Source organism: Simochromis diagramma, unplaced genomic scaffold, assembly GCF_900408965.1.
Source record: "Simochromis diagramma unplaced genomic scaffold, fSimDia1.1 OVJJ01000361.1, whole genome shotgun sequence".
In the NCBI taxonomy this organism is placed as follows: domain Eukaryota; kingdom Metazoa; phylum Chordata; class Actinopteri; order Cichliformes; family Cichlidae; genus Simochromis; species Simochromis diagramma.
Window position 1 is genome coordinate 17,100,142 of NW_024386860.1, and position 27,356 is coordinate 17,127,497.

Below are 27,356 nucleotides of genomic sequence, written 5' to 3' on the forward strand. Positions count from 1 at the left end.
AAAACAAAGTAGACAAAAAGAAGAAAATACGTCTCTCATAAAGCGCAAGATGGACGACTCGGAGCTTAACGCAGCTGGTGGAGTGGATCTGGGTTTGAATTCAGGAAAAGCATCGAGAGTTCTAGCAGTTCATGTCCACGTGGTGCCAAGCATGACATAAAGGCCATTTGTTTTTCACATGCAAACCTCTCATCTTGCATGGTTAAGTCATATTTTCTCTTATGGCTGACAAAATAAACACTGTCTGCCATCCGCACGGCTGATTTCAGCGGCTATGAAAACAAACAATAACAAAAACATAACCTCGTTTTCATCACAGTGGTGGAGACAAAGAGCGAGAAGCCTCCTGGGCTGTGAACTTGGTACCATATTTCTTCTAATTCTACATCTCCAATTTCACTTGGTTCCAGCCGTCCTGCAAAGACACAGACACCAGCAAAAGCCCACGAAGTCTTAATGAACAATGTCTCCACGGCTGCTCCACCCACCACCCAGAACAACCACCGACATAAGCAACTTCAGGAAAGACCCTCACCACAGTACAAGTAGTCTGTGGTCACTCCATCAACCCGCCCCTGGCTCCTCCTTCATTTCCAGCTCCAAACCCCTCAACCTCTACTTTTTATAACTGGTTATTTGAGCCGAGGCCCAATGAAGCTGTTCCGGTGCCAGAGCAGAGCGAGCGACCCAAACCCCCTGAGCTGGAGGGCCGCGCTCCAATCTGCTCCAAATTATTTGCACGGCTGCAAAGCACATGGGGTTGAGAGCCTTATATAAGCCTGTGGTAGGAATATTCAACCAGCGTCACCTTCTTTTGAATTCCCTTTGCTCTTTGTCGTTCTCCTGACGACTATTTTTACATCAAAAATAACTTTTTGAAGTTCATACAGGCCACTTTTTACATCTTCTGAACTTTAATAGGGACGACTCTGTCGCCAGTGCGTAAAAGGAAGAGCATGAGTAGAATAGTGATTTAACATAATCATAGACGGTGCTTTTAATGATTTATGTGAACGTATTTAACCTCAATCTCTGGAACTGCTTGAGTGAAAAATGTAGTATTAAAATAATGTTATAATGAATTGACTTCCCAGTAATAAAAATGCGAGGCATAATGGAAATTATTCAGCAAGACATGAAAAAAAGAATTCAGTTAATCAATAATGAATTAGAAGAAAACTTCTTTAGTTTGAAAGTTTCAAAATTCAGAACAAATCCGCTCTGAAGAAGCTATTTTCAACCACTTCTGACCACAGAAACTGGTCCTGGTCATCATCCTGACACTAAAATTTCCCATTATTGGTGGTTTGCACCAACACAGCACCCATCGCTGTTCCACTGGCATCATTTATTAAGCCTAACAGATCCACAGTTAAGTTCATAACTTGCAATGTTCTGATGGCCATGATGTCAACCATTTCAAACCTTCACTTTGACATCTGCCTTTATGAAATTAGAGACTAAGTGTTGCTAGTGAAATGCAGACTTAAGCCTCGATTCTCTGTTACAGACAGCTGGAGATAGCGCAGCAGGCGCAAGCGTATTTGTTGTATTGTAATCTGAAATCTCAGCAGACCAGTCAAAGACAACAGGCAGACACACGAAATCTCAACGTCACGTTTACATCCCTTTGACACAAGAAGACTTGCAGATATGGAAAGTAATCAAAGTGTTATCAGTGGACAAGAGAATAAAGTGAGCAGCCCACTGCTTAGTTTTCTAATATGTGCAAACACAACATTGCACCAGTCTGCAGACATATTATTTCTACTGTAAAGTTGGGCAATGGAAGTTTACGAGGACTGACTCACTTTTGGAGCCAGACTCTAGAGGACGAACTCGTTTGTAGCACTTTCTTTTTTTTTCGCAGCCACAGAAGTTTCTCCTTAAGGCGTACATCACAGTGAGAGCCATTACGATATTATTAAATCACCTCATGAGTCCACTGCACCCAGTGTAAAGAGTCACACCTACAAATATCTGCAGTGAATGTTGTGTGATGTTGAGATATATTTCATATAAGCCCAGGTAAAGTCAGGGCATAACTCCTGAAGATGGCATCAGTGTGCAAAAGACTAATCTGCGAGCGTGCACGTAACTCTATATGGCAGCAGCCGTGCTTCGATGGATAATGCAAACAAAGCCTTCAGACTGTGATGTTACATTGTGCTGTGTGGCCATCAGGGATGACTTTGTCAAGAAAAGGAGTGACATTCAAAAGACAATGTGCAGACACTCTGGCTGCCCCATGCAGTCGCACAATAAATTTTAGAAAAGCCCAAGCACCGGGGGATCCAGTAACTTAAACTGAGCCCTTTTTTCCTCCAGTTCCACTTCATCTCTTTGTGTCTCTAGCCGGTGTCATCTCTAACCAAAACAAATCCAATAGCCTGCCTGAAATCAAGTCCTCTCCTGGACAAACAGATGTTCAGTCAGCCGGATCTCCAGCTGTCAGACTGGAGGCGATTTTTGTTGGTTGACCAGAGAGAAAAAATGGGTCACTATTATGCCACTGATAGCCGAAACAGTCTGCAAGAGGGCAGACACTCTGTCAACCAATGAGGATTCCATATGAGGGCACTGACGGAAAACAAAGACACCCCATTTCAGTTCGTTTTTAACAGGCAGAATATAACTTATTGATTAAATATGAGCTTTAAAAATGAGCTTTTAGGAATATTTGTAGACACACAAAGTTCAGTCTGCAGTCAGAGACTTCCTGAGGTGTTTCAGTTGCCAGAGCAGATGTGAGGTCAGGAGTCCAGACCAGGTGGCTGAGATTTACTCTGATAGTTAATCATATCTCGCCTTCCATGCAGATGTTTATGAGTCGAAAGATGTCAGGGCCCCTTAATCAAAAAGCTTTTCATTCACAAGTCACAGACAATAACTGCTGGATTTACGGTGATTTACGGTGATTTTACATCTCCACAGAGGAAAGGAAACGTGCATTTTGTTTCCAAAACAGTGCACATGCATGTGCAGGAGTTCAACATTTCAAAGCTCTAAACTATAAACATGTCAATTTGTCATCAAGCCACGTTTCTACACTGGTTTCTCTTTAATCCAGCGGTTCAGCTAGTGACCCCCTCGTCTCCCGCCCTCCCGAAATGTGCTGCAATCTCTCCTTTTCAGTGTAATCAAACTCCTTTTAATCAACGCGCTCTTTCATATCAGAGTGCTATAAACATCCGTTATTGTGTTACTGACTTCACACATGCCCAAAAAAAGAGAAACAATCCACTGCACCCGCTCACATCTGCAGAGAAAACACTCCATCTGCCTCATCTGATTAACTTCACTAACAGGACACCAACGCTGACTCACACACCATCACATCAGGATGTGTGCGCTGTACACACACGCAGCACTACTGGCTGCAGCCACCTTGCCGCCACGTTTCACTGGCTTGAATCACGGCTCCTCTGTGACCCAGAGGTGCTCCAGAACAGGGATGAAACCTGAACGACTTAATGAAGATCAAACAGAACAGAGGAAGATGAGAAAAGAGCAGAACTACTCCCAGCAACTTCCTTTGCCATGAATTGATGGAGGAAACATGCCAGACGAGCAGAGCTTTTTTGAGTCACGCTGTCTCTTGATAGTAGTTGGAAACGTTTTCAAAGCAGAAGCAGAGACGCCAAGAAAAAAAAACACACCCGGGAGGAAAAGTGTGCAAGTGCACGAAGCGGTGACACAACGGCAGGAGTTCATTTAAACAAGTGCTTTAATTAAAAAAGAAAAAAGTATGACTGATATGTGACAGAAGTTATGTGACATGACTGCTGGAGGTTTCTTCCTGTTAAAAGGGAGTTTTTCCTTCCCACTGTCACCAAAGTGTTTCCTCATGTGATTGTTGGGTTTTTCTCTGTGTGTATTATTGTCTATCTGCCTTGAGGCGACTGTTGCTGTGATTTGGCGCTGTTAAATAAATTTGAATTGAACTGAATTGACAGTTTGTAAGTAGGACAAGAATAATCTTTTCTGATTATTCTTGTCCTACTTATAAAACTTATAAATACATACTTTTAGAAAATAAACTCCCTGATTTTGTCTTTTATTTTCAGGTAGCATGTTGTTGCAACCTGTTTGTATCCTGGTGGTTGGCAACTTTTCTTCTCTACCAGTCAGACTATCCATTAATTTAATTGTTCTGGCATTTGTATAGAGATTTTCTGATCTTATCGTCCACTCAAAGCTTCATCTGTCTCAACATTTAACATTGATGTTTTTGGACACACATCCAGTTCTGGGTTCAAGCCTTCCTGAGATTTCCTGGGGTTTGAACCCAGAACCTTAACAGTCTGAGGTTACAGCAATCACTGGTTTACAATAAAGACACAGAATGGGACTCGTCAGGATCAATTAAATGCTTCTCATTCAACTTTAATACACAGTTAGACCTTAAAATCCAAGTTTTTCTTTATATATCTGGTTAAACACAGGCTGCCTTTTCATATTTCATCTTGTGTTACAAATATTGACCAACAAATGTGGACCTTCAAAGGTATTTTATGTCTAATAATCAATCACAAGTTTGAGTAGATTGTTCCAGTATAGTTTTCAAAGCTAAGTGTACACGATGCATTTCACATGAATGAAGACAAAAATGTAAAAATGCGATTTCAAATCAACCGCAACGGCAACCACATAATTCAGCTCCAACACCTTCATGGTACCCAACAGACGACTTTACTGTTGGTGATTATGATTCAACATAGAAAATACATTCAGTGAAATCTTATTTAGAGGACAAGTTCACTAATAATGTTCACATGTGTATTATGTTGTAATGTAGCAGTATGAAAGTGGTCGTCTGCAGATTTACGGGGGATTTTATTGAATATTGATGCACATTATCTGATGAAAGCAGTGGCAGCCGAAGTATTCAAAGAAATGTAAAGACACGTTCAGAAACATGAATAAATGAAAACACGACCAGTAAAAGTAGGTACGTATCGTCTGAAAACGAAGTACCAAAAGTAAAACTCCACGAATATTATATTCTTAAATTATAGTGATCTATAATCGGTATTTAACTGAATGAATCATATTTAATTTATCCTTTTTTTTATTTCATGAGATTAACTGACGTTTTCACCGTCTGGGGTGCAATAACAGCACATGCCTACACGCTACGTGTACGAGTAAGCAATTAAACAAAGGTGCATTCATCGACAGGTCAATAAGCAATAAATTATATTTGTTTAGTTTAGTGTTTGTTTGTTTGTTATCTCGCTGACAGCTTGTTACTCACCTTGGCATCCAGGAACACGCAGACTCTCTGCAGCTGAAATTTTTCACCTAAAAAGCGACTTCCGAGGACGAAACTGTGAAGAAAAACGGCGTTTGCTTTAGAGCCCATACACTTAGAAAAATCTTCAAGCCGGATAAACATTCACAAGTGAGAGAGAGAGAAAATAACGAGAGCAGTTTCTTCCAAACGAGGGAGGGTCGTAAAGTGGAGCCAAGGAAAGTGGAAAAACTGTGACAGCGAGGGGACCGAGAGAGGAGGAGGGAAGAGAAGGAGGGATAGAGCAGAGAGGAGGTTTAGGAGAGAGAGAGGGGGGAGGTCTGCAGGGAGACTGGGAGTTGTTTTTGCCTTCGGAGGGCCTCCAGACATTGATGTGTAAGTGTGTGTGTTTTGGAAATTTTCAGGAATAAGTGCTCCAGAGGGATAATACCTGGAAAAAAAGTAAGTTTAGCGTGAGTGTGCAGGTGGAAAATACAGCTCAGATAGAGCGTTGTTGAAATCAGAAGAGTTTCAGCAGGCAGCAAAGATAGTGAAAACGTGGAAACAAAATGAACATCACAGGCTGAGTCTTGGAAGGTCGGGGGCAGGGGTCTTATGAAGTTTCAGCTGGTACACGACAGATGACAAAAATCCAGAAATAGTCTAAAATATGTGAATTGATCCATGAAGGATTGAGTCTGCTGATCTAACCTCCGGGGGCAAGTGTCAGTTCTTCACGAAATCTGCTCCGAGATTTTCTCATTGTTCAGAAACACACAATAGAAATGATCATTAGCCATTTTTGCTTTTCACACATAGACTGTATACAGACGATGAACCTAAACCTAGTGACGTCACCCAAGATGCTGCCATGTCAGTTTTATGGTTCCCCAGAAGTCACTATAGTTAGATGGCAGTATGAAGAGTTAAAAGCTCTCGCTAACACTTGGTGTGATCGGACAAAAGAGCCTAGAAACAGAAACCAGGCAGTTTGTGACATTTACTCATTCATATGGTATATTCTTCAGTATCTCCGACTCCCTGTGAATAAGCTGAAACTGAAAGTCCAAGAAGTCACTGCTTTGTTTGTTTTCTGAATTTTAAAAAGAAAATCAAACTAAGAGCTTCTGTCTGCTGCCACCTTCACAAACCCTTTGGCTGTACGTGCAAGTCTCTAGAATTGTATATGAAAGAAATTACACATTGACCAATATGTTATATAAAAAACATAAATAAGATTTTTGATGTAATAAATCTACCTCTCCCAAAATGTTGGCAACTATTGTAAAAGAAAAAAAAGAGCATTTGTTTTATAATTAATATAAAGTCGATAGCTTTCCAGATGTGCAGAGGATGGATTATGTATAGATTAGACTGAGGATGCTGATGATGGAGATGTCAGACTGACAGCATGAAAAGCACTGACAGTGGCTGCAGTGGACACACATCATTGTTTTAACCTTCAGTTTACAGTTTGCTCTTCTCCACAGCTGACTGAATGACCAACTACAGCACAGGCAAGACTGGTTGTTTGTCACACTGCCCCCTAGTGGTACAGCATATATAGACTCTGCACATCAATGCAAAACATGATGAACTGAAAGTCCAAGAAGTCACTGCTTTGTTTGTTTTGCATTTTGAAAAGAATCAGACTAAGAGTTTCTGTCTGCTGTGAGGAAACCACATTCACAAACCGTTTGTATGTGCAAGTCTCTAGCATTGTATATGAAAGAAATTACACATTTGCCAATATGTTTTGTAAATAACATAAATAAGATCTGCAGTGTAATAAATCTAGTCATCAGGACTGGCTTCACTATTGAGAACCAGGATGTTCATCCATCCTCTATAAATACTGTGTGACTGATCAGTTCCTTCTGCAGTATTTGATGGTTAATAAATTCCTGTGTGCGCATCATATAACCACGGTTAATGGTTACATGTGACGAAAAAGAAAGCACCTGAACAATTATAAACAGATTTGTTTCTTTTATGTGTTGAACATGTGGTACAGTGAACATAGAAACAATTTATACTTACAGTGTAAAGTTACAATCTGCACAAATATATTAATACATAAATATGTACAAAATAGATACATTTGCAAATAAATGTGTAAACATATAAAAAGCATTAAAAAGTATAAAACACATTAAAAAGTACGTTTCTTTAGCTTGAAGTCAAACAATAAATGCTGAGTTGAATTCTCTCCTTCCTTTTTCTTCTGTTTTTGACTTCTGTCTTTGGGGGTCACCACAGCAGATTTCACCCAATCCCTGACATCCTGCCCGTCACACCAACCCTCTGCATGCTCTCCTTCACTAAAACTATCAATCATCTCTGTGCTCTTTCTCTTTACTGCTGATTTTTGGAGAATCTTTGTGTATCTTTCTGCATAAGCAATACCATTGCAAACAAACACAAATGCAGTACTCTAAAAAAGGCTTCAGGTGTTTGAATCCTGAACTCTTTCTAATGGCCAGCAGGGCTTGACTCATATGATTCTCAGTCAGATTCACTCCACACTGGTCACATCGCTGTCTGCAGGGGTTTACTCCCAGTCAACTACCAGAGCTACTGTCTACAGACTTTTAGTCATGTGTCTTCTCTTTCTTCACCAGTCTCTCACAGACAGCTGTGTAATAGCCTCCTGCTCCCCAAACAGTAGGCCAGCTGATAACCAGAGTGTTCAGGATGCCTGTTTCCCTCCTGCTGGGTGCTGACACAGATAAACAGCTCATGGATGGAGGCCTGTTGGAACAAACATCCTCACTGTGAGGAAACCAGTGCAGAGGCTAAATAAAATTGTTTCCTGCCGTCCCACAGAGTGGACACTGACGGATGGCCGACATCATTTAAGCGTCGCTTTTAGCTTTCCCCGGTAAGGTCAGAAAAGGTATCTGAGGAACGCAAACATCTGCTGATGTGAAGCAATCCTGGGCGTAACTGCCTGTTACACCCGGCAAACACCATTCCCAACATTCAAGTCAATTCGATTTCTTCATCCTGAAAACATGCTACTACTGCAGCTGATGATCTCTGTCAGTTATATGGTTAAGTTTCAGCTGCTGGTTGAAATATGATATCTAAAGAGTCAGTGTTGATCAGTTTGTATGTAGAGAGAGGCAAAAAGCACTGTGTAGAGTAAAAAAAGAAAATCTTTATTTGGAATTTTGAGTCCTCCCAGAGAGAAAAGGACTATCTGAAATTATTATCAGTAATATAGTAAATGCACGGTTTGGGGTATTTTGACAAGTTAATCTCATATAGGGAGATCTTGAATTGTTAATTCTTCTTTAAAAAACGTATTCATCAGAAAGGAGTGCAGCCATTAGTCAGTTTTTCCTCTGTGTGCAGGAATAAACCTAGAAAAACATCTGTATTAATACCAATTTTTAAAATATGTCTCATTTTCGATAGTCAGTAAGAGAACACATTTGCACCACCCCAGGTTTAACAAGTGATTGTTTTCTTATTCTTTCTGGTATGTAATGCTGCCACCTACTGACACAGAGTCAGTCATTAAAAACATCAACCCTGCATGACGTTGTTTGAAAGGCCACACACACACACACACACAGAATACAAATTTAAATTAAGCTTAAGCTTAAAATCCTAGAAGCACTGAACTGATTTGATTTTGTAATAAAATGGTTACATTTGTACTTCCACGTGGATCGTTTTCTGTTATTTTTCCATGTATGAAATGCTGATATTATGGCGTTTCCTGAACTTCCTCATTGAACTGGTTTTATTTATCTATGAATTTATTAATTGGGATAATCTTTTCATTGTCATCAGTGTGGTACTCTGAATTTTAAATACACAGGTGTCATTTTCACTTGTTGATAACAAGTACATTCAAACAAACTGTGTAAACTGTGTAACCACATGTTTAGGGGACAAAGTGGCCATGAATACATAAGAACATGGAGGACAGAAGGTTAATGAGATTTTGTGGTGACAGAGACATTAGACTATAACTATTTTTTGTTTGATTTTTTATGCATCATTTATTATGTGTCTCTGTGTGCTGTGATATAACAGATGTGAATACAGCAATTACTGGGTTTTTGTTTGTTTGTTTTGGTTCCTTTAATTTATGCACATGTTAATAAAGTTATTGGGAAAAGGGGGGGGGGAAGGGGGTTACCGCCTCCCTTCCGTGACGTGTTTCCGGTGTCATGTCAGCGGTGTGCTGGCACCGCATGTTTACACTCTGATGCTCCTGCACGGTTCCAGTCCTCACGTTTTTCAGTGAAACAGTTCGACAGAAACAAACAGAGGTTTGTGGACTTGTTATTTCTGTTGTATCGCCGAAGGTTCGGGAAACATTGGTCTAGAAACGGCCGTGAACATCGAGGTGTTTAACGCTAGCTGTTAGCATCAGCTCGTCCAGTGTAAAGAGCGAAACCGGTTCAGTTAGCATCCCAGGAAAATGCGCAAATTCACCAGTTTTAACTTCACTCTTAAACCTGCTCAGGTCCTGAGATCTGCTTTAAACCGCTCTGCAGTTACACGGCAGGTTATAAGAGAAGCAGACTGGTTTTATAGGCTAACCGTGCGCGACATGTCTCAACATCGTGGCTAAAACGATTCCTTTAAAATATATTGGATGTATAAAACATTTGAAAAGTCTTTAGATCAACAATCAGAAACACAAAGTCAAACTTTTATTTCTGTTGCACGTTTCAAACCGGAGTTGAGTCAAACTGCTCTCCATCAAATACGTCGATACACCAAGTCTCCAAAAACACAGATAATCAGTGTAATTATTAGGAAATGAGAAATCGGAGCTTTTTTAAAAAGTTATCACTAATGAAGTAAAATCTGCGAATGAAAACAAGAACTGACTAAGAAAAGCAATAAGAAAATGTTTGCTGTGGACAAAAAGCACAAACAGACTCTTTATGAGGGAGGTGGGATAGTCAGAGCTGCAGGGCAATAATAGGGAAGGTCTCGTCTCCTTTAGGGTCTGTATATTCATAACACTGCAGCTGTTGCACAGAAAGAACAGTAGACAGGACCCTGTAAAACTCACCAGTCACCATACATACAGATGTGTGTTTGTGACTGACCTGCTCCCTGAGTGCCATTTATTTTTCAACCATTACCTGAAAATCTTAATTTATTCTCTCCATCACTCCTCCACCTCTCCTGTCTGCTACCCTGGGTGATTTGTCTTACACCAAGTGAGGAAAAGAAGTAGGACTGGGCGATATGGCCTAAAATTCACATCACAATATTTTTTAGCTGGATGGCGATACACGATATATATCTCGATATTTTTTAAAGCCATTAAGTAAGAACAAAAAGAGTTCTTAGTCTAAGCTGTGTCCCAGATGTCACACAGGCACTTTTATACAGATCACATACAGCACAGATGTACATGAAAAAATTACTCAGAAATAAATTATCAGCATTTATTAAATAATAATGCTCCATAAATAAAAGAAAACAATGTTGTTTTTGTGCATAACAAAAAGCTCACAATTGTGCAGTCAAAATGTAAACTAACAGACGCTGAGCATAATAACAAAGATTTCACAGCTGCTCTGTTCCCAACTTCTACTGCGTGACTGACAGCCTGGAGTTTGAAATCCTCTTTGTAACCGTGTCTCCTACAGGTGCCATTTGTGGTTCTTATACACACACAATGCGGTAATATTACGTTGAAGCACAGTACGTATCACTCCGCGAGGCTTCTGACTACGCTAGCCGTAATGCTCCGACAAACCATCAAGCGGTGCAGCTTCGTAGCTCAGCAAAGTCGTACTAAAGCATTTTTGGCAGATTGCTGAGCGCCGTGTAACATAAAATCGGTTCGCGGTCAGTAAGGAGAACTCATACATGTCATACTGTCGATTTCTGAGAAAATGGCAGCATTTTAATGTAAGGTTATAGTCCGAAAAATACGGTATACGAGTTTTGTAAGGTGGTTTGTTTCGGGGCGGGACGCAGTTTCACACATTCTTTATTTTGCACTTTATGGCACACATCTCTTATCTCGTATAAAAATATATCGATATATTTAAAAACTCGATATATCGCCCAGTCCTAAAAAGAAGGTAGACATTACATATTATTTCTGATAGGAAGTGTGGGAGAGGGAGTCCTGCAGCGTCACACCATGGATGCTGTGCTCAGAGCATCCAAACATACAGCCATGATCTCAGCCCAGCAGGAAATCAACTAAGAACACACGCTAGGTTTTCTCTGCATACTTAACTGTTTTAAGGGTTTAAGTTACTCAGGTGTAACATGGTTTTTATTTATCAAATGTCCAGAAATTCAAAAAAAGAATTGAATGTGTTTGCTTATATTTAACTGTGTCTGTGTGCAGATGGCAGAAGTCGTTCAAGAGAAAAGTCGTGGCTTGAAGTTTGCGGAGCAGCAGCTCCTTCGCCACGGCTGGGAGCACGGTAACATACTTTGAACTTCTTCATTCAGACATTAAAGCAGCGCTCGTGAGGGTCGGCGCTCAGGTGCAGGAGTCTGATCGGCGCTTTCTCTCCTCAGGTAAAGGACTGGGACGAGCTGAAAACGGCATATCGGAGGCCATCAAGGTGAAAGTGAAGTGTGACAAAGGAGGAGTAAGTGCTGTTCGTCTTTATGCAGCAGACGCTTGTGTTGACGCTAAAACAGGTTTAAGCTGAGAGTGCCATTTACATTTCTTCTGCAAGGTTGGCCATAAAGAAGGGGAGCAGTTCACCTTCCACTGGTGGGATCATGTCTTCAATAAAGCCTCCTCCAGCCTGCAGGTGGAGTCTGATCAAGTAGGTCGCTCATTTGTTTTATTTTTTAGGTGTTTTGCTCGTACTTATTTATTTAGCTCGTCCACCTGAGTGCAGCTGTTTTTTCAGTGTGAGAATATTTTCAGGATTTTAGGAGCAGTTTGACGTTTCAGAGCACCACCTCTGAGGAGTCGATGGAAGCTGCAGCAAGGCCCAGACTCAGTTTAACGTTCACATCAGTTCCATTCAGGCTCCGAGTGGAAGCAGCTGGTTTGTTCACTTACACAGCGTTAACGTGTTTCCTGGTTTTCTGATGCAGAATGGGATTAAGCTGAAGAAGACTGCAGAAGAAGAGGATGGGATGATCTCCAATAAAAAGCCGAGGAAAGCGACATTGGCTAAAGATAAGCTGTATGGATGCTTTGTCAAGGTAATTGTTTGCTGTCTTTCAGCTGCATGTGCCTTCTTGTTGTACTTACTGCAGTTCAGTCATCACACTGCTTGCCACTCATTGCTGGTCACTGGCGTTACGCGATGAGTCATGAGAGCGTCTCGTTCAGGAAAATCAAAATCGCTACAAAAACAATGCTGCGGTCCCCAAATCTGACCGAGCAGCAGGTATGTCGTCGCCTCGACCTCCACCTTTGTTGTAGCGTTCGTGTGTGATTGCAGAAACTGAGAGGACATGAAGGAAAGTACGAAGAAATGTAAAAATGTTCACACCCCAAAAACTGACCGTAACAAAGAGCAGGAACCCGTCTGGCACGGCTTATAAAACACGGGGACACGACCACACAGTAACAGCAAAAGCATAAACAGCGTCAACGACGTCGGCCATTTATGTAGTTCACATCGTAGGCTCTGCAAAGTTTCCCCACATTAGTCTAAAGCGGGCCTTACAGTGGGACATTACGGCACTTTTGTGCATGACATGGACGCTTATTGTGTTTTTAAATGTAGTTTATTTTATTCACACAAACAAACAAACGGCTGGCTCTTCTTTCAGTCTGCCACGCTGCTGTCTGGTCAGGAGCAGCCAGAGCCGAAGGCCTCCAGCTCAGATGACAGCAGCAGCTCTGATGAGGAGGATGAGCAGAGGATGGATCTCTCCAGCACCACCAAGTAAGACAAACATTCACAACATCTGATCTCATCAGCAACTGAGACTTGGAATTGTATTCGGACCTTTTATCTGATAAGTTACATGGTGAGGTTTCTGTCTGTCTCTCTGCAGGCTTTCTGACACTGATCTTATGAAGGTTTGTGGAGGACGCACAGCTCACAAGTAAGATAAGATTTGTAGAATTCAACATGGAAAAAACATCAAAGAACTGTAAAAAAGCATAACCCAGTTTTCTGTGCTTGTTATTTTAGGGGAGCCAGGCACGGCTTGACCATGAGCGCCAAGTTAGCCAGGCTGGAGCAGCAGGAGGCAGAGTTCATGGCCAAGTATGGAAAGAAGAACCAACCAGCAAGTGCTCCTCCTCCAGCCTCCCGTTTAGAGACGCAGGAGGAGATAACGGCAAGCAGAAAAAAGATGAAAATGAATGAGAAGAGTAGTGATGGAGTGTGTGAAACTCCCACAACAGATGTTCAACCTAAAAAGAAAAAGAAGAAGAAGGAAAAGAAGAGCGCTGATCCCGAGGAAAGAACTGGTGAGGATTTGATCCATGTAGAAAACTGTGAGGCAGACGATTCGCACAAGACGAAGAAGAAGAAGAAGCAAAAGAAGAAGAGCAAAGTGGAGGAGAACACAGTCGAAGAGACGCATTCACCGGCTGCAGAGAGCGAGGAGGTGACTGCTGAGATGCATGCTGACGAGGGCAAGAAGAAGAAGAAATCCTCTAAACCCCCAAAGGAAAATGACAGTGACTGTAAGGAGCCTAGCCAATCAAATCACACAGGACTGGAGGACTCAGACGTCACAGAGTCAGTGAAGAAAAGGAAAAAGTGCAAAAAGGACAAAACATGTACAGATGAGGAGGCTCCTCCTCCTCTGAAGAGGAAGAAGAAGAAGTCTAAAGACTAGTGTGTGATTAGCTGGGAATCTAATTCCATGTCTGAAGAGGACGTGCTTCCCAGTGTACTCGTCTGTGGTGCTAAACCAGAATCATCAATGTCGACCAGCAAACATAAACAGGAAGCACTTTGCACCCATTTATTCTGCTTACAAGTCCACATGGCAGAAATGTTAGCATGATCCTTTGACATGACCGGAATCAACGAGTGAAATTGTGGTTTAAAAAAAAACCAATCAGCTGAGGTTTCATGTGAGTGCTTCCTGTTTAGCTTTGTTTAGTCGATATTAGAGGAACTCGGTGAGTTACAGTCTAAACATGAGCTGTAAAGGAACTTTGGATGTTTTCAGCAAACTGGAAAACATCTTTAACTACATCCAGCAGGTGAAGCGCCTTACAAGCCCGATGCTGTTTAGACAAGTTGATGATTTTTTTTAAAGATTGCTTTTATAACATGAAATGTGCCCTAAATAATCCATCACAGCCAGACGTGGCTTTTCTAACCTCACAGCGATTGTAGCTGGAGTCAGTTTAGTTGTTCTGGGAGGTAAACATGACGGAGACCCCAGCTGTTTTTACAGTACTGGTGCAGGACGCGGAGTATTGTGACACATGCTGGTTTTATATGCAAATTAAATGATCAGACTCTGCAGACTTTTGTACTTTTGATTCTTTTATTTAAAATTGTCTTTGCGTAAATAAACATTTTAAACAACAAAGTAAACAAATATACAACATGTTTGTATCTTTTGTAGAGAATATTCATGTGCGTAGATCATTTGCAGAGTTTGTCACCTGACAGGTGTGTCAGCGTGTTCCTGGGACAAGACGCACACACTTGTGACAGATGTGAACTTTGATGAGATTCTTGTTTCCTGAGCTGTAATGTTGATTAGCTGTAAGCTTTTTTTGTGAAGATGATAGAAAATAAAATAGTTCCTGCGTTAAAACGCCTAAACAAGGAATTTGTTTCCCTTCTTGAGTAACCACGAGTGATCTCTAAAAAGAGATATTACTGCTGAGTATTTCAAATGTTTTTCAGCACCACAAGGTGAGTCACATGTACTCCCACTGTATTTAAGAGAAAGCAGATGTGTCTTCAGTGGATATCTGGAAAACCTGGCAACTCTAACCCAGATGGATAAATAGCACTACAGGCCAGAGGGGGAAAAGATTTTTGGGTGAACTGTTCCTTTAATCAAGATGTGAGAAGAATGCGTCCATGGTAACAACAAAAAATGACCCTTTTGCCTTCAATTCCAACCAAATATCTTGGTTCGAGTCACCAAAGATTAAAAAACTGAATAGTAGAATAAATGTGTCTTTTTATGATCTTTTGGATCATTTTATTAATTAAATATATGTTCGACCTTCATTTACCTGAGTTTCAACATCAGCGTTGGTTGTGATTTAAATGTTTCTTTAAACTGACAGCTCAGTGGGTGTTCAGATGCTGAACACTATCCCTCACTTCACTATTAAAAATAACAAAACGGTCGAAAAATCTTGTTGAGTCGACTTTTTGTCATTGCTACGGTGGCTCAGAAAAATCCTTAAAGTGTTACTGTATCTCAAATTTCTTCCTAGATGAATCAAAAAGTTAAAAAGAGAAATATGCCTGCTGAACATGTGAAGTGCAGTGACTGTCTTTCCATCAAAAAGGGCTTTAAAACATCTGCATCACGCTGTTATTTTAAATAGATGATTAACAAAACCCCAAAAGTTGAACTTTCAACTTTTCCTTGAACCTCCGTCACTTTGCAACAGAGACAGATGGAGACAGCGTTGAGGTTGACACGGGATGGAACTTGCAACATGAATTATGTAATCAATACGTGCAATGTTGTGCGGTGTAAAAGTACAGTGTTGCATTATTTCTGCCTTTTGGCGACACACACACTGGTCTGCTCAAAGTCTGTTTTCATAAATAGCTGCAGCAGCTGAAAAACTACAAGTTCTCCATCCTCCATTATAAAGATGAGAAACGAATAATGCAGACAGTATCTGGAGCATGGATGGCAACGTGGAAGAGCACACAGAGAACGGCAGCTGGAACTAAGTGGACAAAAGCAGGGCGTCTATCTCACAGATGAATTTGTTCTCAAAGACACCGTTCGCTTTGACCCAGCTTTTTGTGGCATTCGTCCCAGGGATGATCAGCACATATGAGACTGAAGTGTCTGACATCTCGTTCATCCAGTAACTATAAAAGCAGGACATGAACGTCAGCATGTGTAAAAACATCCCAAATATTTTATTTCTGCATAATTTCTTTCATAATGCATCTTCTTTTACTGAAATCACTTTATCCAATATTATTATTATTGGCATATAGATCACGATATTATTTTATCATTAATCATTCAGTCATTCCCACCACTGCTGTAACTTTGTTCTGTAGCTGTAAGACAGTTTTCTCACCTCAGCGTGTCATTGTGTCCATCAATCCAGACCCAGTTATTTGCTGTCTTCTGTAACCCAATAAAGTATCCGTGGTCTTTACTATAGTAATATGTTATGTGTCTACTGAGAAATTCCTGTGGGTCATATCATTCGTCATTCAGTGACATTTATGAATTATCATCAGTTATGTAAGAAAATATCATGGCTGTAATTGTGTTGTGGTCTTGTTGTTAGGGCTCACCTGCTCTTCGAGATCGTCAACAACAACCAGATCTGCAGCTTTGCCTTTGCAATACTCTCGGCTTTGCCTCCCAAGTTTTCCAGGGGGCGTTCTCATTGTAAAACAGGTAGCACTTGTTCTTAAATAGGATCCAGCCACTGCGGCATGGCTGGCACTCTGCAAGGAGATTAGAAACTAGACTCAACGTAGGCTCATTAACAACATTATCAAATTATGTAGCAAAAAAGCTAAAAGATTCACACTGTTTTCTTTTCTACTTTCCATTTTAAAGTAGCTTTGATGAGTCGTTCTCTGGAAACAATGAGAACACAGAGATTCCTTGATTTTGCTAATGAGAAATTCTTAAGCTTCCCTTAAACTTAATGGTCAGATCCTTAGTTTTAGAGAAAGGCAAAAGACGGTGAGGTGCTGGTTTGCTTTATTGTTTTTAGTGTGGCAAATATGCATCTATGTGTTATCGCATGTTGGGTGAGCCGTTCACTCCTGAGAATTGTAACAAACATGTGGGACATACTGCCAACTGATGCGCAGGGGTTGAAGGTCAGTTCAAAGGAGAACAGATTCCATGTGCGGTAAAGTCAAAATAAATTGTTGTAAATTTTAGATGATATTTGAGGCTCTTTACAAAACAGACCTGTTTTGCTGTTCATTTAAATACTGGCTGCTGTGTTTTCCTGGGTTTTGTGACCAGTTCAAATCATCTCTCCCAACCTGCACGCTTACTTGTTTTGTTGTTTTCTATTTAAATTTGTCACATAAATTCTCCGTTCATACTCTCATGGCTCTATCATACTGTTGCTCATCTTCAGCTCCTAATAAATTTTGACATATGAAGCTTATTAACTTCTGAGACAAGCACAATGAAGCACTCACGTTTATTAGGACAGTAATCTTTTACTGGAAAGTTATCAAACTTCAAGATGACTTCCAGCGTCCAGTTGAGATTGTCTCTCTCTCCTCTCAGCTCCCGAGTTTTATTGTCTGAGATTTCCTTCTCCATGGCCAACCGCTGATGTTCTGCTGTGAGGTTACTGAGGTTTGCTGCCTGTACCTTAAATAGCAAACTCACTGTGAAGGAGAGAAGACAGCACAGCACTCATCATCACAGCCGACCAATGAGGGTTCACATCCAGTCCTAACAGAGAAGCCTCCTCTTCCTGTCTTCATTGTGAGACAAAGCTGAAGACACCAAACACACTAAAACATGAATGTATAAAATAATGTTTTTTTTAACCACCAGTAGAAGGTAATAAATAGTAAAAAGGAAAATTAGCCTTAAATTAAAATCCAGGCACTAGAGGTACAGAAAGCTCGAGTAACAAGTAATAAAATGCAGTTTTGTATTTTAGTGGGAAAGAGATATAAAAATAAATGGTTCAGGTTATACAGGGAAAAATTAATCTCTGTTTTTTAAGCCACCTTTATAAACAGCTTTGAAGGTTTTTCCACATACAGTGAATATGTAATGAGTACGTTTAACTAACTGATCCACAAACAACCATTACAATCATGACAGAAGCTAAGTAGGAATAAATATGTGTTAGAAATTAACAGGGTTTGCACAGGGAGGAGGATGGGGTGGATGGATGGGTTTGATGAATTTCAGGCTACGTCCACAGTAGCCCAGATAGATTTGAAAACAGTGTTTTCATCTGAAAACGCTCTGCGTCCACACTAGCATTTTCAGTCATTTTCACAGAGTTGTGAAAAGTTTTCACAGAGTTCACACATTTTTGCAGCTAAGCAATCCTTTCTTTTTTCATTGCCACATCACATGATGCCTATAATGCCCTGGAGAAGCAAAACAAACCACATATATGTTTTTTTAGGCTGGATAGAACCATTACTTCCTTCTTTTACTCTTTAATGTCACTGTCGTTACTCACGCAGCAGGTCGAGCTTTTCATAAAGCTTCACTATGTAACTTCAAGCCTAAAAATCACCCCAAATTAGCCAAGTTTCATTTACTCAGGAATACTACTACTAACAACAACAATAATAATACACCTTTTGTTCATTAAACTTCAGAAATAACATGAGGTTCTGCAGTGTTCTGTAAGGTTATTGTGGACTGCTCAGAAACAACTTAACACTTAAATCACACATCAGATCTTCAAGAATAATTCAAAAATCTTTACTGGCATTTATTATGTAATGTGATGTAAAGCAAACTGCATAACAGCTGGCACTGAAAACTCAAAACCATCAAACCTTTGATGGTTTAAAAACACCAAATATCAAAGTAAACTTCTGTTGAGCAGAACCAACACTAAACAGAGAATTAGAAAATCGATGCACAGAAATATTTTATTTACTTAAAATAAAAATGAAAGCTAGACTTTTGGGAGAACACGAGAACTAAATGTAACAATAAAGTAGAAAATAGGACGAAAACTGTCTTTATTTATTTTTTATTTCTATTTTTTGGTCAAATTTGTGACTCAGCAGCTTTCACATGGTGTTGTCTTTGCATTGTAATATCTGCCCCTGTTAATTACCCTCCATATTATAATAATTAAGAAAGGTAAACAAACAGTGAAACTAATAAAAAAAAACAGCTGAAACGAGCAAACCCACTCTCTGGAAACATGCAAAAATCCAGAACAAAATAAAACTAAAACTAAATAGAGTTTGGTGTGCTGAACTCAGACTTACTGTAGATGATGGCGATGATGCCCACCAGCAGGAGGACACAAAGGATCTCCAAACATGCCAGCAGTAGACGGAAATTGGAGCATGCAGCTGCTTTGCCTTCTGCTTCTAATGAGAAATTTGACGTCATTATTATGAGAAACTGTCACATGGACTTTTACTGTTGTGTGATGCTGCAGCTCATTCCTTTGCTCGTGTGTTGTCTGTTTTCTTAGGCTCTGTTGTGTTAGCCTCTCAGGACCACTGAGGCACCAGATGTTCATGTCAGATGTTGTCAAAGACATACAGGTAGTGAACACATTTGTTCCACTGATGGTCTAAAACATTTTGCTGCTAAGTTAGTGAAGATGAAAAAGGGATTTTATAACTTACCAGGTGCAGGAGGAGGACCAGCTGGCGCTTTAGATTTAACTTCAGAATAAATGGCCGGGTCCTCGTTTTTTTCTGGAAGACAGAAATAACTAAACGAATGGACTCATAGAGATGAGTTTGACAACAACACAACCCACAGAATTACAAAATGCGCAGTCATGTGTCATTAAAGCATATCATTGATCTCTTAGGTCGCTCTATGTTCCCCTTTTCTTTCCTTCTCCTTCCCCTCACACACCACACTCTGCAAAATCACCACTGTTAAATTAACACAGTGAGTTTTAAACCTGACACTAGAAAAGTGTCTACATGCGTTGACTCCTTTAACTGTTAAATGAACACTTTTGAAAGTGAACTGCTTGTCCACCACTACTATGTTCGTTAGGTTAGCCTCCACTGGTTTGTAGCTAGAAGTCTCACTGGATCTGTTCCAACATAACACAGTATTTTATTCTATTTTATCTTATTCTATTCCATGTTTTTCTTAATTATTCCTGCTTGTAACTTTGCACTGTTCACTTCCTGCCGTGACCCAACAATGTGCTGGATTGTCTGAGGGGCATCTTTACACAGGCTGCACCTGGGATGTTGCCTGGTGTGACAGACCCCAGCCTCTATGGATTTTGTACTACTCAAGACTTGCCTTAGTCTCTGCAGGTGGTTGCAGTATTTTTGCATTACTTGTGTTGGTCTGTTTTCTCAGGCTGTGTCATTGTCAAATACAGAAAGTTTAAAGCATGAATTTGCTTTGTTGCTCATGTAATATCTGCATGAACGTTATAACTTACCAGGTGCAGGACGAGGACCAGCAGGCGCTTTAGATTTAACTTCAGAATAAATGGTTGAGTCCTGGATTTTTTCTAGAAGACACAAATGACTGAATGCAGGGATTCATACCAACAAGCCTGACATGTGTGCCATGTGCTAGTTTTCAAACTAGCTTTATCACATCATTTATGATAAAGCCAAACAATGTGATAAACTCAAAAAGATAAGTCTGAGCTCATGACTTGGCGTATAAAATAGAAATGTTGTGCTTTCTAGTGATTTGAATGTCTCCGAATTTTAATGATAAATAATCTTTTTGTTGTTTTTAAATAAAAACGGGATGATATGATGTGAACAGAGCAGCGTTCTTTCATCAGGCAACTTCACAAAGATATAAACAGTCAGACTTATCAGTGATTCATTTTTGAATGAAGGAGGAGAGTAACTTACCTTTTGTTAGTGAAGCACCAGTTTTGAAAACCATTGTGGAATAATTGACTTCTTCCTCCATCATTAAAAGCCAAATTGCCTTCAGCGCAAAGAAAACTAAAACTGGCCTCAACAGGAGCGGACTGTTAAAAGAGCGTTACTGACACCCCACCCACATGCCCACACACGCACCATGAAACAATATGAAATTCCAGCTGTAACTGGCACAGAACAAACCCGCGGTTCCTCTTCCTATTACTCCTCAACGTGTTCATTCACATGCCTGATCTCGGAATTATGTTGCTTCCGTAACACACCGTTACGCTAAGAGCAGTTAACACATTTGGGCTTTAACCCAACAAACCAACCTGTCACATATCTGTCTGGTGCAACGTCCGCGTTGCTTCTTAACTGATGATCGATGTCGTTGTGAGACATCGTGTTAGGTGAAAACGTTGTGATGAAAAATGTCTGTCACAGTACGAAAAAGGAAGAGGCGAGTGATCGCAATTTTTGCAACTCGTCTGGCCCAAGGAGCAGTGAGACTCTGCAGTGGTGAGGTGTGTGTCATCACTGCACCTCATAAAGAAATATTAATCAAACCTTCAGACAGTAATCATGGATCAGCCAAACCGTTGTCCTGATGTAATGAACAATATTCAATTCACACTATTTAGCAAATTTATTGACTTAACATTCCTCAAAATGATGACAAAAGAACTCCATTAAACACTAAATGATGTGATAACTTTGCCACTTGTATCCTGTTAGACAGGGAGGATCCTGTGGGTCGTAACCGTGGAGAGAGTGGTGGTGTTGAACACAAGCACTTTTATTTGGTGATGTATTTGATGAATTTGTCCGGGAAGTTACTGCGAGCCCCTTTTAATTCTCAGTGGACTTTAATTCTCATTTGTCTGTGCAGTTTACCCCAGTTTACACGTTCTTTCTGCACTTCACACGCTGCAATAACCGGAGATGTGATGAACTACTACATCATTTATATTCTGGTTATTTATTTATATTGCACTTTTTAAAGTCAATAAACAACAACAACAATAAAAGCATAAGAAATTGTAGCAAATTATTATGAATGGAAACAAAAACTTGATGGGAAAAAAGAATTTGACCAGAACTGTAAAACAGACAAAAAACCAAAATGTGTAAAAACTGTAAACTGGTCACAGACAGATTTCCATTCAACGATTAGTTTTATTAAATGCATCAAAATACTGCGACAGGCACAGCTCAGTGGAGGCGAGGCTGAGCACACAGCTGTTGCTCCAGCTGCCTGTGTTCTTAGGTATCAGCCTTACGAGTGTCCAGATGAATGAGTAAATAAAAGAATCACAGTTTTTATGAAGGTGGGCGCTGTCCACACCGGCCAAACCACTTTAAGCTGGAAACACTTTTTTTCATAATAACATTGAACATTTTAACATGAGAGTGTCTTGTAGGATAAGCCAGTTAATTTCTTACACACTGTTTTAGTTTTAGACAATAGGCACAACACACACACGCACGCACACGCGTATTATTATTATTGTTCAGATTCTTGGTTTCTGTTACTATAAAAGGAGTAAAGATGCTTACAAGTTACGCCCAATGAGCATGAACAGACTGTCACTTCCTCAAGTGGAAAGGGAAGTTTCACAAACATGTAGTATTAATAAATAGTAACATAAACACATTCATGCCTGTCTCTGCATTTACATGCATCGGAATATGTTTCTTTTGCCATCTAATACATTAGAAATCCCATAGTAATGACAAAAGAGCACATATGATTACAAAAAAGTACAAATGCTTTTGCAGTGCAGCTCAAACGTGGTGTGTGATTCTGCAGCATTTGTTTCAAAATGTAACTGAACATAAACCAAAACAAAGAAATTACTTATTTTTTACAAAATCAGTTTGACACAGAAAAAAAAACTCATTGCCTTTAATTCAAAAAACACAAGGAGTTACTGTCACATTAAATAACAATTCTATTACTGGGACTGATTCCTAATCTGCTTTAATTAACGCTCGTCTTTCACAGATCCAACAGTTTTTCATGTCACAGCTCTCTTTGCCCCAGTTGGCCAGAGGGGGCGCTTTTGGTAGGCTTAAAGCACAATATCTTCTGTTGACATCTTGTTGCATTTTCCAGTACCTAAAAAAGTCACATAGTGTCAGTTTGTATGCCTACTCAACATTTCAACCTTTGACAAAATAATCTTTATTGTATTTCTGAAATTCAGCATGTGGAGTGCTTGGGTACCAAAAATAAGTCAATGATCTGTGTCAGTCTCTGCACACACAGCATTCCTGATGGTAACAGGGATCGAGGCAATTTAACCAACACAGAGGCCATAAATACACACTTGTGTTTGGTCTCACAAAAGTCAGACACTTAGATGTTCTGAAAACCACAACCGAGTCCATCACGGATGTGGAAGCTTAAGAAAAATGTCAAAGGTCAAAAATCATCTTTGAGAAACAAGCAATGGATGCAGTGAAGAGTTTTTAACAGCTTTTATTTTTTTTTCACTCTGCTACAAATACGTTTGTTGTTTATTAGGACTTGTGTGTTCTCAGTGGTGGGAGCTGAGAACACACAAGTCACACAACAGTGTTAGCCAGGGTTTTCCTTACTTGGATGCATGCAAGACGTCTTTTTATGTTGAATGAAAACACTTTGTGTTTTTTCATTTCACAAATGAAAAGAGAAAATGCAAACAGAAAACAAGTCTGCTGATTCGACTTAATCGTCACTTCCTTGAGCTATTCCAGCCTAAAGGTTGTTTTAACTCAAAATTATTTGGAATTGGTTCATACTGTAAACTTCTTGTGGCTGTAAATCTTAAACTTCTTGTTATTAGAAGAGGGAATGTTGAAACAATTTTTTTGTTCTGCTTTTTACTTCCATGCCATATTTTTTAAAGGGTATTTACAATGTGTTGTAAAAATGTGTGTGTGTGTGTGTGTGTTTGCACTTATACATCTTTGTGAGGATCAAACTTTGACTGTTACTATACTTGTGGGGACCATCAGTCCTTATGGGCCCAAATTGTAGGCCTCGTGAGTTTGAAGGCATTTTTGAGGCTCAAATGTGGTTTTAGTGTCAGGGTTACAGTTAGGTTGTGGTTAGGCATTTGTGATGGTTAGAGTTAGGCTAAGCAGCTAGGGAAAGCATTATGTCAATTAGATGAGCTAAGTAAGATATAATAGGCAAGTATTTGCATGTGTGGTGGTGGGCGGGGGTCATGCTTACGTCACAGTGAGGTTACTTCCATCTACCCACGTCCACGTGTCCTTTGGGCTCTCTGCTCTCAAACCGATCCAGTAGCCGTGCTTATCATCAGCGTGGTAGTCCTTAGTGTGGTTGCTGATAAATTCCTAAATTTGTAATACATGTGTTATCTGCCACATAATAATAGTCGGGTTTTAGTTTTCCTTTGAGATAAAAAGAACGATGACTCGTCTATAACAGCAAAAAATAAAAACAAACTGGTTTAATAAAATAACAACCTTTTCCTTTTTTGGACACTATGTTTACATTTTAAATGGATAAAACTGGCTTTTGTTCCCTCAAGAAATCAACACTCACTACCCATATTGACAAAGTTTACACAACTATCCAGACTGCTGGCTGTAGTTACAGCTGCTGGGTTCCTTGGCTAAGACTCTGTGGGCTTGTTAGACCAGATTGCCTGGGAGGTGTTGCTGAATTACCTTCTTCAGATCTGTCCACAGATGATCTCTCCAAACTGCAAACTCTAATCTGACGCTTAGAGTTTGGAGCTCTTCAAAATGAATTTAAGTTTGTCCAATCAGATTAAAGAATATTTTTCTCTTGGTCTTTTAAACTCTCAGCCTGTGCCTTTTACTTCGACTATCTTTTGTCTGATGTATGAAGAGTCGTTCTCACTCTCTTTTTAAACACTCTGGGGACTCTGTAGGAATGATCGCTGGTTTCTTTTCCACAGCTCTGACCAAAGATCATGTCATTTACTGAATTTGGAAGTGAGGCCACAAAGACTATTTTAAAGAGAGCAGCGAGCTAGTGGGAACACTCAAAGCTTGCAGTTCCTTTTTCCTGAATATTTCTCTTTTCTTTTTAAGTACAAGTTGAGGCCTGCTTGAATCAAAACATAACTCAAATATAAAGCAAACCCCAGTGCACTTCAGAGAACAAGAATCTGAATAGTTTTAAAATAAGAGATTTCAGTTTCCATTTTTACAGTATTTTTAAGTGTTGAGTGAGGAAGAAATATGTTTTCTTAAAATCCAGTCAGAGGTGGGAAAAGACTGAACTGAAGGAAGGTAACTTTGAATTATAGTTGCATCAACTTCCTCTTCAAACCTTCCTGTCTAAATCGCTTGAACTTTGACACTGTTTTTCCTCTCTGTGTATGAAAACGCTCTTTCACTTTATTTAAACTTTAAAAAAATCTATACAAATGAAATCTGGCTCACCTGTTCTTCCTGACTTTCGATCACTACCAGAGCCGCCTGATACATTTTGCATTGATCACGACTTTGATCCCAGCTCTTCCAATAAGACCAATATTGATGTTGGAAAAAAAAGTAACAGCTTGACTGAAACAGCACCCAGCCATCCAGGCAAGGTTTACACACTGTTCAAAAAAAGAAAGGGACAACAAGACCAGAATCATTTTAGAAATCCAACTTTACAATACGTTACAAAGAGTTTTTTAGATTTGAAGATTTTTAAACAGTTTAAAACATTAAACCTTCAAATAAAAACATGTTTGCACCGGTGGGAGTCGTGACAGGAAGTGAGCAAAAAGTAACATAAAATTATATGAAACTAAGACATGTTCACCTTTCTGTGGGCAGTGTTTTTCCACTGAAAATTCCTGATATTCCATGATGACTCCGATGGTCCAGTTGAGTTGGTCTCTCTGTCTGGTCAGCTCCTCTGTCTGTCGCTCTGAGGATGTTTTCTGTGTCATCAGCTGCAGGTTCTGTGCTGTGATGTTGGCCATTTCTCGCTGCTGCTCACTCATCACTGTGTTAACTGCAGTCAGATAAGAAACTGTTAGTGTTATTGTCTGATTACAGTAAAGTCCTTGAATACACAGCAGGTGGACTTACAGTGGAAGATGAGGCCGATGATGACTGACACCAAGATGAGGCAAATAACCACCAGACCTGTCACAACCAACGCAAGCCGACTACAGGGTGGAGCTAACTCTTTATTCTCTACAAGAATAGAAAAAAATGTTTATTTTAATGATTGAATAAAAAATATCATTTATTTGTTCAGAAAACCACAAATAACCTGTTATTACAAGGGATGCATCCAATTCCCTCTCCTCAGTGTTCACCTCGTCGTAGATTGTTTCTGTGTCTTTTGGCGTCACTGGAAAAACAAAAAGAGTTTAAAGGAAATGAAAACTCATTTGTAGTTTGTTCTGTGTGGGGATTATTTATTAAACTTTACTTTTTAGATCACCAAAAATAGCAGTGCTAGGAAAGAACTGACATGCTGAGTAGCATAACATCGCCAGAATTAACCAACTGGTATTGATCGTTCCCCAAAACCACATACATCACAGTTTTGGCGATGAAAGGGAAGAAAGTAAGTCTGTCACTCACCGTATGTTGGATCTCTCTTTGTCTGAAATATCACTGTCACATAATTCTCTTCTTCCACCATTATTTATGTGTTTGCTGTTTATTGTCAGCGGTACTTACTTTGTTAATCTCGGAGTCAAACAGCCACTGTGGGTTTACTGGTCAGTGTAAGTGAGAAGTGGACCGTTGCAAGATCTGCACTTCTTCTTTTTGTCAGAAAGCGGGAGGGTTGTGGTTATTAGAGGGACGTTTTTCTTTTTTTAGATAGTTTTGCAAGAAGAGAAAAAATATGTCAGAACAAAGCGACGGCTGTCGCAGAGTGGAAGACTCACGTTTCCAGGATACTAGTGGGGTCATTTTTTTCATTTGAGTTTAACAAACAATTACCTTCAGTGAAAGAAGTGTGTGTGTGTGTGTGTGTGTGTGTGTGTGTGTGTGTGTGTGTGTGTGTGTGTGTGTGTGTGTGTGTGTGTGTGTGTGTTAGTTTACAAAGGTCAGAACTAAGTAACTGCAGCATGAATGTTATTGTAAAAATGGTGAACTTCATCAGTTCATCTCGACACTGTTTGTAGGCAGATGTCAACCAAAGCTAACTTTTAACTTCCAATTAATTTCCAAATTATCAGGCACATCCAGCTCAAACTGATCTAATACAGCAGTGAAATAAATCAGCCACAATAAAGCTTAATGCTTTGGATCAGTTTGTGTTGAAACTTCAAATGTGTGATCAATTTTTAGGCTTCACATTAAAGGTTAAAACTTCCAGCACACTTCAGTTAACCTACATGGCAGACGTTGTACGTACTGAGTACAATCAATCATCACAGTTCAATCAATGCCACTGAAACATTAAAAACTACAGTGGCATTGCAAAAGTATTCGGCCCCCGTGAACTTTCCCACATTTTGTCACATTACAGC

At 39.8% G+C, this 27,356-nt stretch overlaps 3 protein-coding genes across 6 annotated transcripts in view; 1 reads left to right on the forward strand and 2 right to left on the reverse strand.

The window, feature by feature from the left end:
- Nucleotides 1-5,531, reverse strand: part of pear1 (platelet endothelial aggregation receptor 1) — a 59,615-nt gene extending 54,084 nt beyond the window's left edge. Inside the window, exon 1 of the mRNA XM_040030850.1 lies at nucleotides 5,258-5,531. Coding sequence (XP_039886784.1) covers nucleotides 5,258-5,265 — 8 coding nt within the window. The 5' untranslated portion in view covers nucleotides 5,266-5,531. The remainder of the gene's footprint in view (nucleotides 1-5,257) is intronic.
- Nucleotides 5,532-9,388: 3,857 nt separating this feature from the next.
- gpatch4 (G patch domain containing 4) lies at nucleotides 9,389-14,639 on the forward strand. The gene is made up of 8 exons (XM_040030858.1): nucleotides 9,389-9,519; nucleotides 11,577-11,655; nucleotides 11,753-11,826; nucleotides 11,917-12,009; nucleotides 12,287-12,397; nucleotides 12,974-13,089; nucleotides 13,202-13,252; nucleotides 13,342-14,639. Exons 2-8 carry the CDS (start codon nucleotides 11,577-11,579, stop codon nucleotides 13,994-13,996), a joined length of 1,179 nt encoding a protein of 392 aa, XP_039886792.1. The 5' UTR covers nucleotides 9,389-9,519; the 3' UTR covers nucleotides 13,997-14,639.
- Nucleotides 14,640-15,060: 421 nt separating this feature from the next.
- On the reverse strand, nucleotides 15,061-26,824 carry LOC120732937 (CD209 antigen-like protein C). Of its 4 annotated transcripts, none has more exons than XM_040030862.1 (8): nucleotides 20,872-22,840; nucleotides 20,442-20,513; nucleotides 19,654-19,725; nucleotides 19,285-19,389; nucleotides 17,503-17,697; nucleotides 16,630-16,785; nucleotides 16,407-16,456; nucleotides 15,061-16,188 (listed from the first exon to the last, which is right to left on the reverse strand). In XM_040030862.1, the coding sequence occupies exons 1-6, from the start codon at nucleotides 20,933-20,935 to the stop codon at nucleotides 16,646-16,648; spliced, it is 648 nt and encodes a 215-aa protein (XP_039886796.1). In that variant the 5' UTR covers nucleotides 20,936-22,840; the 3' UTR covers nucleotides 15,061-16,188; nucleotides 16,407-16,456; nucleotides 16,630-16,645. The 4 variants fall into 4 exon arrangements, with proteins under 4 accessions (XP_039886796.1, XP_039886795.1, XP_039886793.1 ...); XM_040030861.1 differs by having other exon boundaries at nucleotides 16,407-16,522; XM_040030859.1 differs by lacking the exons at nucleotides 15,061-16,188; nucleotides 16,407-16,456; nucleotides 16,630-16,785; ... (1 more) ...; nucleotides 19,285-19,389; nucleotides 19,654-19,725 and adding exons at nucleotides 24,107-24,231; nucleotides 25,312-25,472; nucleotides 25,682-25,876; ... (1 more) ...; nucleotides 26,141-26,221; nucleotides 26,458-26,824 and having other exon boundaries at nucleotides 20,872-23,005.
- Between the last annotated feature and the right edge of the window lie 532 nt (nucleotides 26,825-27,356).